The sequence below is a fragment of the Miscanthus floridulus genome, chromosome 2 (assembly GCF_019320115.1).
Source record: "Miscanthus floridulus cultivar M001 chromosome 2, ASM1932011v1, whole genome shotgun sequence".
Classification (NCBI taxonomy): Eukaryota; Viridiplantae; Streptophyta; class Magnoliopsida; order Poales; family Poaceae; genus Miscanthus; species Miscanthus floridulus.
This window is the reverse complement of record NC_089581.1, coordinates 121850392-121871093: the sequence shown is the minus strand read 5'-3', so window position 1 is coordinate 121871093 and position 20702 is coordinate 121850392. Positions and strand designations below refer to the sequence as shown.

The window sequence follows — 20702 nt, the reverse complement described above, 5'->3', positions numbered from 1 at the left end:
GACCTTAAAACACTGTCTGAACAGCAACTAATTATTATGTAATTATCTTACTAACTAAACATAAAATTATTGTGAGGCAAAAACTAATGCAGCTAGTTTACTTCAAACTGACTTTTTCTTTAAAAAAACAACAAGGTATTATTTTTGCCAAACATCATGTTAATCAATTATTTTGAGAAGAGTGCATTTTACACTTTTAGAATAAAGTAACCATTTTTAAAGTATTAAACGAGCAAGAATGGTAATAAAACTATTATAAATTTATACTTTGTTGGAATTTTTTACTACAACACAGTATCCAAAGCTTCTCACATTCTGTCCAAATTTCATGAGTTTTGGATGAGTTATACTGCCTATATATATAAATAAAACAACAGAAACACAAGTCTAAAAAGTTTACTTTAGTGCTTTTGGGCTTTATTTTCATTCTATATATATTGAATAATTAGCAGCCAATTTACATTATTTTCATAAAAGAGAAAATGAAAAAGCTCGACTATTTTTCAAATAGGCCCCTAAAGCCTTTGGAAATCTCCACTTGTTTCTCTTGTTTCCATTTTCTCGTTCTAACTCCTCCCCTTTCAACAAATCGTAGTCTGTCATTGTTGGTGTTTCGACCACCGGCAAGTGAAATTTTGTGTCACATACGGGATCTCAATGGGCTAGCATACGAGACAAAAGAGAATTATACTAGTTCGGGGTATGGAGCCTATGTCTACTACAACACGGGGATATAGTAACACCAACTTATGTTACTATAAGCTGAAAAAAGTGTTACTAGCTCTTTTTTAGTAACACATTTTTTTATGTGTTCCAATTGGCCATGTTACTATAGACTGATCTATTGTAACATGGAATATGTGTTCTTTTATATATAGAAAAGTGTTTCTTTTATATATAGAAAAGTGTTACCACGTTGTAACACATTTATATATCTATTAGAACATTTGTCTCGTGTTACAGTGATTCTTTGTTGTAACACTTTTTTAGCTATAGTAACACTTCCATAATGTGATGGAGTACATAGTTTGTAACACATATCTAATGTAACATTGTCTACTGTTACAGTGATTTTCTTTTGTAACAATTTTTTAGTGTTCTAGTAACACTTCCACATTGTAGTAGAGTATATAGTGTGAAATGGAGTAACACATGGTTTACAACACATGTTTTACCTATTATAACACATTCAACTTTTTAAATAAAATATTTATATTACCCTTACATGTGAGCTACACATTGTAGAATCACACAAATATGACACATTATAGAATCTCATGAGCCGCAAATTTCAATAACCATAGCAAGATCCACAAATTATTTAAAGATTTCAACGTAATACTTGTTCAAATCAAGTGACAGTATAGGTACATAACGATGTGGCTCTAGCTTGAGAGCAACTACATATAGTATTGAAGAGTACAAGCCCATACTACTAGAAATGAAAGTGTGATATCTAGTGTTCTTAAATTCCATTGCTTCTTCATCCATTTTTGCACACATCAATATAAGAATTCAGCCATTAATCATTTCAACCTGCAAAGAGAAAGTTATAACATTAAATATTATTCTATCTATGTTAGTTGATGTAAACTTAAAAGCTAGTACGAACATACAAATGTCAAAGTCAGAACAATTGTTACCACCTTTGGCAAGGGCATCACCAATGTTATTGTACCCAAGATGATTGATATCCACTTTGTAGAATTGATTTTGTCTCAATTCCACCAAAATATGTTTTTGGATTAGTACTCAAAAGACCTTATTTGGATATTTTGTAGTCATGAGTACCACTGTGGACCGAACCTATATTAATTTGACATATCACTTAGCGACCAACAAACATCATTTGTTTATCAAGATAATGTAGTTAAGATAAGTGATATTTTGTTCACCTACCTTCATTGGAGGAGGTTGCTCATGATTTGGACTCTTGTGGCATGTAGCCTTGTCATGAGCTACCTCTTATTGTGCAATGGTAGTCTCTCCAAGCACTCCATGATGATCCTTACATATGAAACAATATAAAACAAATATTTTACTATAATAAATATGAAAATATGGTTCTTACATTTTGTACCTTTATTATTCTACCTCTATAGAATTCCTTGGGCAAGAATTAAACTGAAAGGAAGAGAATGGTAATTGCAATTATACAGTGTTATAATGTTATTTATCTTTAATAAATTGACATTATAAGTCTAATATATCATATTCAATGGTTCAATGAAAAGATGTACCGCTATTTGTTTAGAATCATTAGTAGAGCATTATGGGGACATTGTTTCTACTTCTAGAATTAGTAATTCCTTGTCATTAGTGTCACCTTAGCATTAGTTCCAATACAAATTCTTGTAAATCATAATCACTAGGCAAAAATATTGGCATATAAAGAAACTAAGAGTATATTATTCTTGAATACAACAAACCAGTTGATAACCTTTTTATTAGAAAAATAGATCATCATCGTCACTATATGTAGACTCACATGGTTCTTTGTTCTAGTAAAGAGGAGAAATGAAAATAGCATGAATTATTATAAAAAAAAAGCCTTTGTAGATAAAGAAGTATTTCATGAACAAGAGATTTTACCAATTGATCATTCTGTTTAAGGAATCCATCTTTCTGATTTGGTGCAACACATTGAACTCTCTAAAAAATCTAAACAATATTAAAGCCAATAGGGACTAAATTATGTGAGAATATGCTAAATAAAGCATTGCTTGCTTCTTTGAATTACCATGACCACTTCCGCTACACCATTCTCCTAGAAAAGATATAGAGTAACATTTCAATATAGAGTTACAACACAAAAGAGAAATACTACTACATCAAACTGATACTTAATAGTTCCTAGATCTCTACCAGATGACTATTATTAGGATTCTAATATTTATATATTTTTTCGTGATTCCCTAGTTCTGGGATAGATGGTCGTCAATTAAATGTTAAGAAGTGTAAAACTAAATTAATTCATATAAAGCACATGGCACCTAAAGTACTGACACTACTTCCATGGTGTTGCTTGCTAAATATCTATTTCACTAATTGACAAGTTGGTCATGAGAATGGAAACTTCATAAAATGGCACTTGAGTGACAGAAAAACATATTCACATAACTTTGAATAAATGAACATATGAATAGAAATTGAACATATATGCCCAATATACATAGAGCAAACTACTGTTGTTTTGTTTGGTCATCTAGTGGGATTGTTTTAGTCATGAATCACATTGCCCTACTGATTCTGATTTCTGAATGAAGTAAGATGTTAGTTGACTGATTACAAGGAAAAATATGAGAGCAATGGCATTGCTACGAATAAGAAGCATCATAATTTCATTGGTCTAATCGGGTTAAAAAAGTGGTGGTTGCAGTTATACAGTAGTTTCACAGATGAGCACACGCACGCAGTCGAACTTTATCTCTAGGCAACATATGCAAATGCATGGGAGCAAATCTGAGACAACAGTTGGCGAATGGTAGACCATGTAAGTTTTTTCTGTAAGATACACAATCATCGTGAACATGAACGCATTCACAGGTTCATATGTACATTTGTCAGGTTCTAAGAATTGCACAATCAGGGCACTGCAAATTCAGTATGTCCGTAGTAGAGCATCATAGGAAGAGATTCAAAAGGAAATGACAAATCCAAAATAAATCAAGGCTGACAAATCCACAACACATCAAGGCTGAGATGACCATATCATATCAAGGCATCAAGAGGAATTCTATTCCATGTTAAAAACTGAACCTAGGTTTCCACAAATTTTAATCAGAGAGGTGGTGATCACGACAGAGGGAGAAAGTGAGATGTTAGACGCGCACCATACTTTCTATGTTGGAAGATTTTGGAGCCGTTGTCTAGTTAAAACTTGTTGATGTCCTTGGCGTTGAGTGGTTGCTTGTTCTCAACCGAGCCGCAAATCGCTGTGACCAACGCGTAGGTGCTCGTCCCGTCGCAATCACATTGAAGTAGTCCGCGATGCACGCGTACGGCCTGTCCAGCTCCTGCATTCCACAGAGAACAGGAGTATCAAACTTCAAATGGCGGGTGACAAATCCATCATGCTTTAGCAATGATGTTGGAGGAGACGAGGCTGCGGATGCCACTGCCATCGATGCTCGGCACCATGATGAGCCTTCCCTCCGATGGCGAAGGGCCAAGCTCGGCAAAAAACACTGCAGCCAAGATGAGGCGGACAGGGCAAGCAAGCCGGCAGCGGCCTAGGAGCCTCCGGTCGATTTGCGTGTGGAGAAAATGGATCTGTTGGAGGAAATAATGGAGGAGGGAATTCAGTTTTTTTTTCCTACTCGATGATTGGATATGGACGTCAAATACGTGATAGGCAACTGCCAGCGACCTAGCGTTTCTGAATTTTGACTTTCTGTGGCAGATGGATTTTTAGTAGGGAAAATTTGGTGGGAAATATTTTCAGTCATAGTTTTAGGTGGGAAGCTAATATGGTTCCTGTGTTTAGTAGCTTGTGACACGATCGGCCAAATTCTGCAATCCCTCTTTTTTCCTTTGCAGCTCTTTTTTTTCAATCGATGTCACGCTCTAGATTGGCAAATTATAAGATAAATCCAAGAATATACGTATCAAGATTAGTAGCTTGTGACATGTACATATCATTTTTTTATAATAGCATACGTATCAAATTAGCCTGGTGTAGCAAAAAAATGCAAAATAAATCCAAGAGTGTCTACGTATTCTAGAATAATTTTAAGGAAAGTCCGAATCGATTTCCATTATGTGTTTATTATCTGGTTCCAGATCAGTGCTACAGAAAATGGATGCATATCCAATATCATCCGTATCTATGAAGAATATAGTACTCGATTAAAGTACCAATTCAAACTATTTTAAAGTAATGACTAATAGTATTGATTTTAATATTCATGATAACATATAAAGAAATTTTAATTAATTTTTATATATTAATTTCAATTCATATGACTAGTAATGTATAATATAGTTTTTCTTAAACACTTGCACTCAACTTTTAAAAGTTGCGTCTAAGAGTAAGTAAATAGCTGTTCTCAAAATAAAAAGTTGCGTCTAAGAGTAAGTAAATATACTTTGAGATTATACACGGGTGTGTACTCAGGTACGGGTACCCGGCGGGTATGAAATCCCCGGTCGGGGATGGGGACGGGGAAAATCTGTCCCCGCGAGTGGGGACGGGGACGGGGACGGGGACAGGGACGGGGACGGGATAGATTTTAGTCTACGGGGATGAGAACGTTCTGCCAATACCCGTCGGGACGTACCCGTTGCCATCTTTAAGCGTTATTGCTGTAAAAGGTGGTAGGCATGTTCTTTTGCACTAAGTTAATTACAGGTATGACTCTCTAAAAAAATGCAGGAATGACATTTCATGCTATATCAAGCAAAAATAGACCATCAATGGTTAAAAATAAAGTTTGTGTTTTTTCCCAGTATCTAAAGTCAGAATGTTTCAGTATACATCAAGCCTGAATCAATTCTGAACATGATTTGTTCCTCAATCTAAATAGTCTAAGTATATATGAATATTACAGCCCATGACAAGTCTGATTATTTTTCTAAATATTTCTCAAGTCCGAATATTTCGGGCAGCATGGTCCTCACAATAAAGTCCAGTCATTATGTGAAGAAAAAAAAATAGAACAGTTTTGGTCTCAAAAAATAACAGCATGCAGTTATTTTAGACAACCATGAACCATGACGTTTAGGTAGGAGCTGCAATCATAGTTTCCACTTTCAAGTAGGTACTGAACAGAGCACTGAACATACACAAAAAATTTCCAATATCACAGCCACATATAAGGTCTCCATATGGCACTAAGCATATTCAATTACTGCAGGGTGGAATCTCTATAAGACAGTGGGTGCTCATGAATTTGGGGTTTGGGAGGCCGGCACGACAATGTTATTACCACAATAATTACAGGAGTAAAGGTCCCAGAGGCCACCCTAACCCTAGATCCCCAATCAAGATATCCCTAAACCATTCATGCATACATCTAGCAGGCAGAAGTAGGAGCATGACAAAGTAGCGCATGACTCACCAAAGTAGTGTATGCTCGATCTGGAAGTGCAGCAGGCGGAGGAGCATGACAACGACAGGGGCAGCGTTGAATCTGGCCCACGGCGAGGGTGCGGCTGCCCGGCGCGGCCAACGGCCAGGGCATAGCGCGGCTACCACTGGCCAGGGACACGCGGCGGCGGCAGCAGTTGCCAAGGCCCGACCAGCCAGGGGTGTCACGGCGGCTCGCCCGGTCAGGACGTCGCAGCCGATCGGCGGAGGAGATGAGTACCGAGGGGGTTCGGGGGTTTCCCGTGCGTGAGGTTTCTTTTCCTTTTCTTTTTGGGTTAACTTTTTTCATAGGTTAAGTTTGGATTTTATGGGCGGTATTTTGACCGCCAAATTTTTCGACGAAATTTGCTGTACCCCATATTATAACTTGATTGTAAGATAAGAGATGTTTTATTATACGAATCTGCATCCTTAAATATGTTATGCTCTATATAAATAAAATTTTGTTCTATAAAATTACGCACGAGAATATTATGCGCCTATAATGACCATGGAGAAAGAAGATGTACTATATCATCACCTTTTTTTTTTTATTAATGTGTCACTGCATATCAGCACGCCAACACCATGATATCTCTTCAATCTCGTGTACCATTTCTTTTCAATCTCACGTTACGATCTCTCTGTAAAAATTTAAAAAAATCTTATTTCCATGTATTGATTTACGGTGACAGTTCATGAGCTACAATGCTTTCCACTATAGTTATAGATGATTTCTTATGTCGTCCGCATTAACTATAAGTTATAATTCTATAGTATAATTCTGGACTACTAAAGCATTGTATAGGATTTTTGTTTAAGTGATTTGTTATTTTCTAAGATTTTAAGTGATTTTCGGCATGGTTTTGAAAAATAATTAAAATAATTGATAACTTCCAACCATTTTTTAATCCAATTCACGTGATTTTTTTCTTGGATAGATGATTTCAAATGAAAAATTAGTCAACTATAAAGTTGCATAACTTTTTGAGATCTACAACTTTTGTTTTTATCATTTCTCCATCCGAAATTATTTGAAAAATTCAAATTGGAAGACCAGGGAGCTTTTGGGAGCTGTTGGAGATAAAAGAGATGGGTTCACTCTCGGTATGGTTAGACATGAGACACTCTCACTTCTTGTTTGTAACGATGAACTACTAAAATCACATAATCCTCTCGCTCAAAATAGTCTTTGACATCGAATTATTAAAATCAGACAACTTTGGCCAAAACATTGGTTGTAAAAGTGATTTTGGATTTTTTAAGGAATAATAAAATATAATCTTGTTATGGAGCAATACAACAATGCAATAGAAAAGTGCGATCTATTTTTTCAAACAAAGATAACCAAAGAGATAGAAAATAATTGTGTACTGATTTTATATTTTTATATAATAATTAGTTGTTAACTTTTAGAGATTAAACCATATTTTTGTTTTTTGGAAATATACATATATATGCAAAACTACCTTTAAATTTAAAACTACTCGCGGACAAAGTTGCCTAGATAGTCAAAATTGTTTGGTTTTGATAGTTCCAGGGCTAAAATGTCTAGTTTTAGAGTTTGATGGTCAAAGTATGAATTTGACGATAAGCTTGATTGTAAATGTGGTTCCCTATTTATGTTTTAAGAAATACTAAAAATATGATGGGATATCTAAAAATCATAACTAATTCATTTTTTTTAAATGGATATAAAAGTATTTATAGTAAAAATCTATCAATTCCCAAGAACGTTAAAAAATGCGGGGACACATTTGCTAGTTTATAATATATAAATTCCAATTGGACGTATAAGTTGTAGTGCACGTGTAGCAAGGTGAAATGCATGGACACGTTTGCTAATTTATAATAATATTATAAAGAACGAAGGGATTATTCCATTCAGCCTTTTTAATTCCCAAAGTGCTCCTGCGTCTCTCTTAGTTCGAATTTTACCTAGTTCTTACTCTATGAGCATAATGCGCGATTGTGCACACATTATGGAAAAGATTTAGAAATGCTATATTGCAATTACACTTTTAATTAGATATGCTATGGATCCGAATACCCCCAATATTGATACAAATAAGGTCAAATTTAGATTTGCTTTCAAATATCAATTTAAATTTGTTGTTTATAAGTATCCATTTAATGATTAAAATAACAAGTCGTATAATGAGATATCAAAATTTATAGACTCTGTAAACATATAAACAATAAAAACTATATTTTTAGTCGTATAGATTATATAGTATAATAGCAAATCAATAATCATATATTAATTATATATGTGCATGATTGAAAAAAAAAGGAGCGACATAGGAAAAGAGGTGGATAAGCAAAATCTGGTCAACGCAAATGGGTTAATAGAAGTTGTGTCACGAGCTAGTAAAACAAGAATTTTTGCTTCCCTCCATAAACAAAGTATTTCCCACCAAATTTTCCCTCCTAAAAATCCATCTACCACGCAGAAACGCTTGCAGTTACGTATCACAATCAATCGTCTAGTGAAAAAAAAATCCCGCTTCCGTAATTCCCTCCAAGGCTCTAACTGATTCAGTTTTCCCCCAAATTGACCTGATGCTCCCAGGCCGCCGCTGGTGGCTCGCTTGCCTAGTCCACATCGTCTCCAGCCCCGCGTTTTCTGTCGGTCTTGGCGTTTCACCATCGGAGCAGAGGCTAGCTCATCACGGTGCTGAGGATCGACGGCGTGCCTAGACCACATCGTCTCCAGCCCCGCGTTTTCTGTCGGTCTTGGCGCTTCGCCATCGGAGCAGAGGCTAGCTCATCACGGTGTTGAGGATCGACGGCGGCTGCATCTCGGCGGCTTCGTCCCGGCCGCCACCATCGCCAACCTTGAGGCCAACTTGCAGGTACGAGAACAACCTCGCCTTGATGCCTTGATCTGATTTGGTCATCACAGTCTTGATGTGTTGTGGTTGTGGATTTGTCAGCCTTGATGTACTGTATATTTGACATTTTCTTCTGAATTTGTTCCGTGATGTCATGGACCTGCTGAATTTGCGGTGCTCTGTTTCTGTAATTCTAAGAGCCTAACAAACATACACATGAACTTGTGAATGCGTACATGATGATTTTGTATGTAATACATGAACAAAACTTACTCTGAACTATGAGTTGGGAACCAATGTTAAACCGCAGAGGTTCAGTTTGATCTAATCTAACCTGCTGCTGACTTTATCAGTTGAAGTTGATGCAAAGGTGTCAGTCAAATACCATTTTATGAAGTTCCCATTTTCATGACCCACTAGTCAATTAGCGTGATAGATTTTTAGCAAGCAATACCACGTCTTTGGGATGCACTTTTCTTTATATGAACTAATTTATTTTTACACTTCTTAACCTTTAATTGATGACCATCTATCTTAGACCTAGGGAATCAGGTCTCATAGTAATATTTGTCATGAATTATGAAAGGCGTGTCCATTATCTATAGTGCGACCAGAAATTAATGCTCTTAGAAAATCGAATGAATTTGTTAATGTAGGAAATGTTACATAGTATAGTTGTACTATAGGACTACTTATTTCATTTTGCTTTATAACTATGAGTACATATCAATATACTATCTATACTACAAGAAGTGATAGTCTCTCTTGGCAATAGTATTATTTGGACTATCTTTACGGACTTCATTTGATATTTATAAAACATTCTCAACTATTATGTAATTCATAGATTTTTATGTATTTTCAACATTCCGTCTCAGATAGTGAAGTACCACATAACTGATGCAGTGATAATATTTCTTGCTTTTTAATGAATTAATAGACTTCATTTGATATTTGGATGCACGTGTACAAACAAATTAAATAGAATTACTAGAGTTGGACGACCCTTAGCTATTGTAACTATGACCATAGTCGGGATGAGGATGTGCTGTTCATCGTTCTTTGTTATTCTCTTGTGAATTATTAAGGCGAATTTGATGAGCTCCGATTCGAACAGAGCTAGAAAAATATAATCATTGGAATATCTAATATTTGCGTTGTTCATTATAGTATCATGGAAAACATAGCTGAATTGTTTCAAAAAAATCATAGTTGAATGCATATAATGATGCTTCCTGCAACTCTGAGTCATATATTCTTAGACTATTTCCTTTTTCTGGAATTTGCAGGTTACTAATGTCATGTGGCATTCCTAGTCACCTTGTTCAAGCCTAAAGTATGATGGATGCATGGCCGTGAAGTTGGAGAGCATGCATTTTTCTTTTATTGTCAAACCCTTTAAGAATTCACATTCTATATGTAAATGCCCTAGATGATGGTTCATGATATTCGGAATATTACCACAAAACATGTTGGAGGCTATTTTCGAATTTCCTATTTTATTTGTGATGACACTTGTTTCGTATTGCCTCAAATATCATTTAAAGGCCAGACTGAAATGCCTTCTTTCATGGTTGTTCTATGCATTTTATAACATTGAGATAATTTTTTGGATGATTACTTATTTGATTTAACATTTTGTGGCTGTCATATATGACTATTTTTGCATAGCCTTTTTGCTAGACTCGAAACCAAAAAAACGTTTGCACTCAGGTTTTTAGCATAGAAAACAATATTACATGACAATGTGTTGTAAATTTGACTCGTATGCATGTGAACCAAAAAGTTAAAATTCTTAATCAATCTATACAATGGTAGGTTAGTGGGTTCGCGCAACAACGTAAAAAATATTAATATTACTCACGTTTATTTTCATATTTTTTGTTTTTTGTTTTTCACTTTTTCTTTCCTTGTTGTACTTCTTCTTGTGATCTGCCATCTAGAGTGTCTTGAGCTCGGCCTAATAAATTGACAACTGGCTCTGGCATCGAACTAACCTTTTTAATCGCCTACTCATTGTTACGTGGTTCTCATGTGATGGCCACGATGTAATTGCCTAACAGCCTTGGCGGCACCTAGGTGCGATGTCCGTGTCGCCTATGAATAAAAGGTCCACGTGTATATGTTTTTTTATAACAATAAGGCTTAGCAAACCAGTATATATTTATATATTCATCACTGTGAACCGATCGTTACACAGACACAGGCACACGTACACACTGACAGACAGAGATCAGAGATGTATATATGCATGCATGGTTTGTAACGATGCTATACGATCACATACACCAACACAAGCACAAGAGCAGGCGAGACGGGACACACAGCAGAGGGGCAGGCGCATGCATGGTGGAGAGCCAGACCAGACCAGACGATGGCTCATCCTTTATTGTTGACATGACACAAGCAGCACGAGCAGATAGTAACAGTGATATATAGGCATGCATGCCGCGCACCCCCAGCCCTCTGGAAACAAGGTGGTCCTCAGCAGTTGCAGGGGTTGCACTTGCAGCTGTTGCCACAGCTGCAGCCGTGGGCGGCCTCGCCGGACTCGGCCGCCGCCTCAAACTGCGCCGCCTTCTTCTCAGGGGCAACGCCGAGGACGACGACGCTGGCCTGAGCGCCGCCGCCGCTCTTCTCCTCCAGGTCAGGGTACATCTTGCTGCAAAAGCCAACGCCATGTATATAATTAATTAACTAATTAATAGTCTCTTCTCTTGTTATTAATCATCACGTACGTACAATTAATCCACAGAGAGGACGCACGAGCCGCGACAGGATCGAAGTTGTACTAGCTACTAGTTAGGAGTAATTTGCAAGAGAGAAATTATGAAAAAAAAACAGCCGTACCTGCACTTGCAGCTCGAGCCGCAGTTGCAGCTTGATCCGCAGCTGCAAGACATCCTCGATCGAGTTCTTGTTTGGAACAGACAGACAGCTAGCTAGCTCAAGAATCTCAAAGCAGGAAGCAGAAGAAGAGCTTTGAATTGGTTGATGAGCACACTGGACCCCAACACTGGTTTTTATAGCACTCCATCGATACACGTATACGTGGATGCAGGCATGCAGCCAAACAGGCACGCATTGAAGTTACCGTAATAATCTATTGCAAAAGATTCGCGCAGCGGTTGTCTAGTACTATTACAACTTCCGTCCCAAAAATTCCATTTTTAAAACAAACGGATATAGTGCAAACTAATAATGCCAGTAATAAATCACAACAATAAGCAAACTAAGGCGTTGTCTTACCTTTTGGCTCTTATCTGACGGACATTTGACACACCATAATTTTATTTTAGTTTTAGGATCGATGCAAGACCTAATAATTAAGAGCATCTCCAGCGGTCCTCTTTCCTAACCCCCAATAAGAAAAAAAAACTGTTATTTCGAAGATCTTATAGCTCCCGTAATTCCTCAAACCCAACCGCAATGAGAAAAAAATTCTCAGGCCTTCAAATCATAGCTCCCACCCCTCAAATAGAGGGGAGACCTCTTCTCCACTAATACACTATTTTCTCATTCGGGATTGGATTTTCTCGTTCTGCTGAGGATAAGACCTTCAAAATTCTAAAACATGTTTTGTATCTCCCCCAATAACTAGTTTTTGGGTTAAAGTTTTCTCCTATTGCTGGAGATGCTATAAGAGGCCACTATTCTGCACCGACTTCTAGCCGGCAAGGAACGTGCCTTCTTTGATTGATCGGTTCCTTCTCAAAATTTCCTCTGCCCCCATATTAAAGCAAACTATTTTTTTTAGAATTAAATCAAACTATTTTGTTTAAGGATATACGTGTTACAATTATTCTTCCTTGATACACTTGCTACATTCAAAAACATTTAGCGCGTGTTTAGTTCCCTGAATTTGGGAATTTGGGCTACGGTAACACTTTCGTTTTTATTTGGTAATTAGTGTTCAATCATAGACTAAGTAGGCTCAAAACGTTCGTCTCGCAATTTCCAACTAAATTGTCCAATTAGTTTTTTTTCGTCTACATTTAATGCTCCATGCACGTATCGTAAGATTCGATGTGATGAGTACTGTAGCACCTTTTTGGGATTTTGGGGTGCCAACTAAATACGCGCTTACAATAGCAAATACTCCCTCTGTCGCAAATTATAAGTCATTCTAGTTCTCTTGGAGAGTCAAGGCATCTCAAATGTGACCAAAACTATTAGAGAAGTACAAAAACTTATGACATCAAATAGGTATATATACGACGAAAATATAATAATGAAGAATCTAATGAGACTTATTTGGTATCATAAATATTATTATTTTATTATATAAATTTGGTCAAACTTGAGATACTTTGACTCTTCATAAAAATTGAAATGATTTATAATTTGGAACGAAAGGGAGTAGCTACCGGCTAGAAATATCTATACTTTATTAATGCAACAGCTATGCATGCGAACAAGTACTTCCATTCTTTTCTATTTCCTCGATCAATCATGGATAGAATGCAACCTAGCAATAAGGAAATGCCATCGCACCCAGCACATTAGTAATCTAGACAGCGATTTCTGTTTTGCTGAGGGCACAAAAAAATATCCTTGTTACTTTATTGTTCGAAGGAACAAAAACAAATTGAGAGGCCTCTAGACCGCGAGAGTGCTCGCCGATTAGAAAAAACATCATACCAGTCTAGGTTCAATGCATCCTCCTCCTTACATGGAACCTAAAACGATAAACCTTGTCTTTAGGCACGCACAGTGGCGGTTTCAGGATGGGATCAAGGAGGGGGCTAAGTAATAGACATGTTGATTGATAATGACGATTTAATGATGATTTATGCTTGATGCTACAGTAATTTAAAGAGGAATTAAGGTTCACAGGGGGGCTGCAGCCCCCCCCCCTTGGATCCGCCAATGGGCACGCATTTGGTCGAACACCTTGTCCCTCTTGTTGTCATTCGCTACACCTTCTTCGTTCACTCTAACCAAGCGACGCCATGACACGGCATCTCGGTCGTCGTCGTGTCTCTGATGCTGGTGGACGAAGAAGGTGTCGTGAATGACAATGAGAGGGCAAGGCGCTCGGCCATACGCATATGACCTGACAATACGGTTTGTTATGGTGGGTCCTACTGAAAGCCCTAGTTTGGTTTTGGATAATTGATGAAACATAAGCATTAACCTTTGTCATGAGTGATGATATGAGCTAGGTTGGTGCAATCCAAGTGAGGAGCGTGGTGGCACTCAAGAGATGGTAATGATCACATGAAATGATGAGATGGCCACATGTGATGATGATCAAGTGCTCAACTTAGAAAAGAAGAAAGAGAAAAACAAAACCCTATAGAGATCAAGGCAAATGTATAATTAGGGATTTTGTTTCGGTGATCAAGACACTTTGGAGAGTGTGATCACATTTAGGATAGATGGTCGTACTATTAAGAGGGGTACTTAACTAGAAAATTCGGTCATCTAGTGCCACTAGGTGTTGGACTTCATGCATTGCATTTAGGCCTAGTGCACATTGGAGAGCAAGCGAAAATATTTATCAAAAAATGTTTTGAGAAATGCTAACTTGGCTCTAACATGTTTTGAGAAAACACTTTGAGGGTTAGCAACGCTCAGAAAAGAGTGTTAGACTACTTGTGGATCGAATCGAGAAACGAAATTACAGCTAATGAAGGAGTTTGCCTCAGGGTGGTCACCACCATGTGTGTGACGGTGCACCGCCCTGGCACATCCGGTGACTGGCTGGCTGAGATGGAGAAGCACTTGTGCTGGGGCTAGGGCTAGCACTGCCACTGTTTTGGTGGCACCGCCACCCCTAGGGCGGTGCCCACTTGGAAGTGGCCGAGAGCAGCATGTTGGAGGGCGGTCACCGGCGTGTCCGGTGTACACTGCTAGGTGCACGGCGGTGCATCGCCTGGTCACCGCCATATGCAGGGCGGTGCCACCATCCCTCTTTACCTAAGAGCACCGAAAGCAAAGGGGGGCACCGCCATAGTGAAAGCTCTAGTTTGGTTTTGGTGAATTGATGAAACCCTAAGTGCTAACCTAATTTATCTAAGTGATCATGAGATAGGTAGCACTATTCCAAGTGGCAGAGCAACGATGAAGATCATGATGATACTGTGACCGTGGTGATGATCAAGTGCTTGGACTTGGAAAAGAAGAAAGAGAAAAACAAAAAAGCACAAGGCAAAGGTGAAATTTGATAGGAGCTTTTTGGTTTGGTAATCAAGACACTTAGTGAGTGTGATCACATTTAGGATCGATAGCCGTACTATTAAGAGGGGTGAAATTCATATCGAAATGCGGTTATCAAAGTACCAGCAGATGTTCTAACTCATTGCATATGCATTTAGATCTAGTGGAGCGCTAACACCCTTGAAAATATTTATGAAAATATGCTAACACACGTGCACAAGGTGATACACTTGGTAGTTGGCATATTTGAGACAGGGTGGAGAAGTTAGTCAAGTAAAGGAGGTGATTGTCACTAATTTTCAGTGACCGGATGTTGTTGTTGCAGTGACCGGACTCAGGCTTATGAGTCCGGTCAGTGGAGGCTGAGGTAGTGTAACCTAGGGTATTGCACCAGACGCTATGAAGGGTCCGCTCGAGATGCACCGGATGCGTCTGGTCATGATTTGGTCGCTCTGGAACCTCTCTGAAAGTGATCGGACTCTAGGCATAGATGTGTCCGGTCATCTTAGTAGAGCGTCCGGTCACGGTGTAGCAGTGGCGTGCGCTCATGCCTAACTTGGCACCGGCACGTCCGATCTGCGTGACAGCACGTCCGGTCGTGACTTAAAGCGCGCGAGAATGGCTACTAGTCGTTGGCATCGTGCGACTAGCATTTGAAACAGGTTTGAAAGCATCTAGGCCTCTAGTTGGGTTTTGGTGATTAATGACAATATGTGATTACTGTGACTAACGTGTGTTTTGCAGAGGCAATTAAGTTAGGTCATGGTAATGACAATTGATTGGGAAATCATGGTTGTCATGCCCCTACGATGGAAATCGTTTCGATTTTCAAAGGATGGACTATTTCTAAGTGTCGTTTGATGTTGAAGAGACACTTAGAGTAGTTTAGGACTTTGTTTTTCCTTTGGTCGTACTATTAAGGGGGGGTATGGACGGGTAGCTTGACCTAGGTGAGTCTAGTGGGTTAGGTGGGGTGCACACTTGTCAAATCTAGCACTATATAGCTCCTAAAAAGCCATTAGATCAATTGGAGCGAACTTCATTCAACTATAATTATGAGTTGGAAGTGAATGGAGGGTCAAATGTTGACCGAATGCTGGTTCCAGTGTGACCGGACGCTGGCGTAGAGTTCGGTCAGTTCATTTGATCAAGGTGAAGTCATCTAGATATGACCGAACGCTGAGAGGTGAGTGACCGGACGCTGGGTGTCAGAGTCCGGTCAACTCCAGTAAGGTTCTAGAGAGGGAGAATCCTGATCGGACGCGTCCGGTCAGTGCTGACTAGACGCTGGTCAGGTTCCGGCTACTGACTGGACACTGAGGAGCAAAGTGACCGGACGCTAGGTGCCAGAGTTCGGTCAACATTAGTAAGGTTCCAGAGGGTAGTTTTTATGACCGGACGCGTCCGATCAGTGCTGACCGAACGCTGGTCAGTGTTCGGTCACAACTTAAACTACTCAGTGATGGGTGAACTGACCGGAGCGTCCGGTCACCCCATAGTGGCACATAATGGTTCATTTTGAATGAGGGGTTATAAATACTTCCTCTATTCACTCAAGGGATCACTTTTGCTCATTCCAACAGCTGAGAAACACCCTTGAGAGTGCCAAGCAGAGTAAGATCCTAGTGAGGTGATTGAGATTTGAGAATCCAAGAGAGAGGCCTCATTAGTGAAAGCATGAGTAGCAAAGTGTGCATCCACCCTTCTCATTAGGCTTGTTGTGGTCATGTGAGAGTTCGTGCTTGTTACTCTTGGTGATCACCATCACCTAGATGGCTTGGTGGTGATTGGGAGCTTGGTGATCATCCGACAGAGCTTGTGGATGACCCAACTCAAGTTGTGAGCGGTTGTGGGTGATTCACCGTGATGGAGTATTGAAGAATCAACCCATAGAGAGTACTTAATCCTTGTGCGGATCAAGGGAGAGCTACACCCTTGCGCGGGTGCTCCAACAAGGACTAGTGGGGAGTGGCGACTCTTCGATACCTCAACAAAACATCACCGTGTTCCTTCTTCTCTCTTTACTTTAAGCATTTACTTTGAGCAATTCAATTCTTATCTTTACATTCATAGAATTGCCATACTAGAGTAGGATTAGAACATATGTTGCTAAATTTTTGTGCGGTAGAATAATAGAAACACTTTTTAGGCACAAAGGGTGAAGTGGGCTAACCGTAGGGTTTAATTATTGCAAAGAATTTTAGAATTAGCCCAATTCACCCCCCCCCTCTTGGGCATCTTGATCCTTTCAATTGGTATCAAAGCCTCGTGCTCACGTATTTAGGCTTTACCGCCTAGAGAAAGATGTCTCACGGGGATGGACCTCCTCCTATCTTTGAGGGGGATGATTTTTTTTAATGAAAAATCCACATGGAGGCGTATTTAGAAGCTCTAGATGTTGGAATACTTAGAGCCGCCTCACAAGGATTCCCAAAACCTTGGGATCCCATGCACCTTGAAGGCGATGAAGTGAACTACGAGAAATGGAATGCAAAGGCTAGAAACACCATCTTTAGAGGCCTTTGCAAAGATGTGTTTAACCGGGTGAGGAACCATAATGACGCCCATGCACTATGGTCGGACATTTGTGCGCTCCATGAGGGAACTAAGAGCGAGCATGAGGAACACTATCATCTCATTATGAAAAAGCTTAATTCTTTTGAGATGCTTCCTAAAGAGAGTGCTAATGAAATGTACTCATGCTTGAATGTTCTTGTAGAGGAAGTCAATGGGCTTGGACTCACTCAAATACAACCATTCGACGTCGTAAGAAAAATCTTGAGTATCCTCTCCATTGATAAATATGGGCATATTGTGACCGTGCTTCATCAAGGTGATCTTTCCACCGCTACACCAACTCAAATCGTGGGAAAGATCAATGCTCGTGAGATGTACATACACATCACGCCACAAGATGGCTCATCCTATACCAAGAAGAAAGACAAAGACTTAGCATTCAACGCTAGCCAAGAGAAGGGCAAAGCAAGAATTGAGTATGAGAGCTCAAGTGATGATGAAGTTGATGATGCAAGTCTTGCTCTCATGGTGAGAAGAACCGCCAAGATGCTAAAGAAGCTCAACAAGAGTGGCACCAAGTTTGATGGCAAGAAAAAAAAGTTCTTCACTAGCACAAGAAGGAAGCCTATCTCCAAAATGGATTGCTACAATTGTGGAGAACTTGGTCATCTAGCACACCAATGCACAAAGCCCAAGAAAGACAAGTACAAGAACAAGTACAAGGGCAAGAAAGATGACTCAAGTAATGAAGAAGAAGATGAGAAGAAGAAAAATAAGCCATACAAGAAGAAGGATGGCAAGAAGGACTTCCACAAGAAAAAGAAGAATGGCAAGGCATACATCGTCGGTGATTGGCTCACGAACATTTATTCATCAAGTTGCTTATTCGATGATGATAGTGATAATGAGAAGGTGGCCGCCATTGTGATTGACTCTTCATCATCTTCACCGACACCACCTCCATCATCCTCTACACACCTATGCCTTATGGCCAAAGGTGAACGCAAGGTATCAAATGATGTTGATAGTAGTGGTGATGATCATGCTAACAATGATGATAGTGATAGTGATAGTGATGATGATGAATATGAATTACCTTCTTATGATGATCTTGTTAAATTGCTAAATCAATACACTAAGATCATTAGAAAGACTAGAGCTAAGAATGAAAAGCTAGAAGCTAAGAATGATTCTCTTTTAGCTAAATGTGATATAGCGGAAAAGGCTAGTGTGGAGCTTAAAGAAGTAAATGATGCTATGTCATCCAAACTCAAGGAGCTCAAATCTTCTAAGAAAGAGCTTAAAGATAAATATGATAAACTTGATAGGATACATAATGAGCTCATCACTAGCCATAATATGCTAAAAGAAGAATATACATCTCTCAAGATCAATCATGATAATCTTGTTGTTGCTCAAGAATTTTTATCCAATGAGCCACATGATGCTACTAACGATGTTGTTAAGATTGATATAGCTACATCATGTGATGACTTAATTGTTGAGAGCATTGAGCAAAGATCTAGTGGCAAAGGCAAGCAAGTGGTTGAAACCGACAACTATGATGAGTATGTCAAGCTCAAGCATGATAATGAAAAGCTCAAGAGAGATCTTGAAGAGCTCAAAACCACCAACACTATAGTGCTAGAAACTCTTGATCATGATGGTGATTTGATTCTTGAGAATGAGAAGCTCAAAGAAGAGAACAAGAAACTCAAGGAAGAGAAAAATAGTGATGCACTCAAGGAAGAGAACAAGAAGCTCAAGTTGGAGAAAGAGCATCTCAAGATTGGATAGAGCAAGTTCACAAGAGGCAAGCATCTACAAAGTGAGCTACTAATGAACACCGTCATGAAGATGGATAGAAGTGGCATTGGATATTTGGCAAACCAAGAGAAGAAGGCTCAAGCTCAACAACAACAACAACACAAGTCAAAGCCAAAGCCAAAGAGATGTTTTGAGTGTGGACAAGAAGGCCACTTTGCCCATGAGTGTCAAACTCCACCACCACAACCCTTGCCCAAGCATGCTAGACCCTTTGCTTTCAATGCTCATTATATGCTTAGAAAGGACTCTAGTGGAAAGATGAAAGTTATGTTCTTAGGACCTCTCAACAAGAATAGGCTTAAGAAAATTTGGTTTACAAAGTCAATTGTTGAGAAAGTCAAGGGCCCTCAACAAGTTTGGGTTCTTAAAGCTTGATCTCTTGTGTGTAGGTGAACTACAAGACCGGTGGAAGTCATTGGGTAATTGATAGTGGTTGCACACAACATATGACTAGTGATCCTCGTATGTTCACCTCACTAGATGAAGAAGTAGATGGACAAGAAAGAATCACATTTGGAGATAACTCAAAGGGCAAAGTTAAAGGATTGGGCAAAGTGGCAATATCAAATGATCATTCAATCTCAAATGTGCTATATGTTGCTTCATTGAGCTTCAACTTGCTATCCGTTGGATAATTGTGTGATCTTGGCTTTCAATGCCTACTTACCGAGAAGGAAGTGGTTGTATCCAAGAAAGATGATGATCAAGTGATATTCAAGAGATTTAGATACAACAACCTATATCTAGTTGACTTCACCTCCGAAGATGCAAACTTGAAGACATGCCTATTCACCAAAACAACACTTGGGTGGCTATGGCATAGAAGACTTGCTCATGTTGGGATGAGCTCAATCAAGAAGCTAATGAAGATGAGTTGGTGAGAGGGTTGAAAGATGTGAAATTTAAGAAGGACAAGCTTTGTAGTGCATGTCAAGCTGGCAAGCAAGTTACAAATACTCATCCTACAAAAGCTTTCATGTCAACCACAAGAGAGCTAGAGCTCCTTCACATGGACTTATTTGGACCAACAACATACAAGAGTTTGGAAGGAAATCTTTATTGTCTTGTGATTGTTGATGACTACTCAAGATACACATGGGTGTTTGTGAGCCTTTTAGTGCTAAACATGTAATTATTAACTTGTTAATAATAAACTAGAGCACGATTAGAGCAGAGGAGAACTGAAAAATAGAATGACATAAAGTACGTTATTAAATAGAACGGTATATATATCTATAGCCTTTGGATCTAATTTAAATCTGAGCTTTGTCGAAATTTTCTTGCGCTGAGATGTT

At 38.9% G+C, this 20702-nt stretch overlaps 1 protein-coding gene and 1 long non-coding RNA gene across 4 annotated transcripts; both read right to left on the bottom strand.

Moving 5' to 3' along the window:
• Positions 1–1292: 1292 nt before the first annotated feature.
• On the bottom strand, positions 1293–6349 carry LOC136528865 (uncharacterized). 3 transcript variants are annotated; one of them, XR_010777157.1, is made up of 5 exons: positions 6060–6349; positions 3834–4272; positions 1900–2767; positions 1647–1806; positions 1293–1536 (listed from the first exon to the last, which is right to left on the bottom strand). It is a non-coding gene; the product is annotated as an uncharacterized lncRNA (long non-coding RNA). The 3 variants fall into 3 exon arrangements; XR_010777151.1 differs by having other exon boundaries at positions 3839–4272; XR_010777156.1 differs by having other exon boundaries at positions 3839–4016.
• A 4978-nt stretch (positions 6350–11327) lies between these two features.
• Positions 11328–11873, bottom strand: LOC136528860 (metallothionein-like protein 1A). Its single transcript, XM_066521865.1, has 2 exons — positions 11752–11873; positions 11328–11563 (listed from the first exon to the last, which is right to left on the bottom strand). Exons 1-2 carry the CDS (start codon positions 11802–11804, stop codon positions 11386–11388), a joined length of 231 nt encoding a protein of 76 aa, XP_066377962.1. The 5' UTR covers positions 11805–11873; the 3' UTR covers positions 11328–11385.
• Between the last annotated feature and the right edge of the window lie 8829 nt (positions 11874–20702).

Coding starts and splice junctions, on each gene's coding strand:
- LOC136528860 (XM_066521865.1), bottom strand. CDS start 11,804: ATGTCTTGCAGCTGCGGATCAAGCTGCAACTGCGGCTCGAGCTGCAAG. Junction 11,564..11,751: donor GGCTCGAGCTGCAAGTGCAG/GTACGGCTGTTT, acceptor TGGCTTTTGCAG/CAAGATGTACCCTGACCTGG.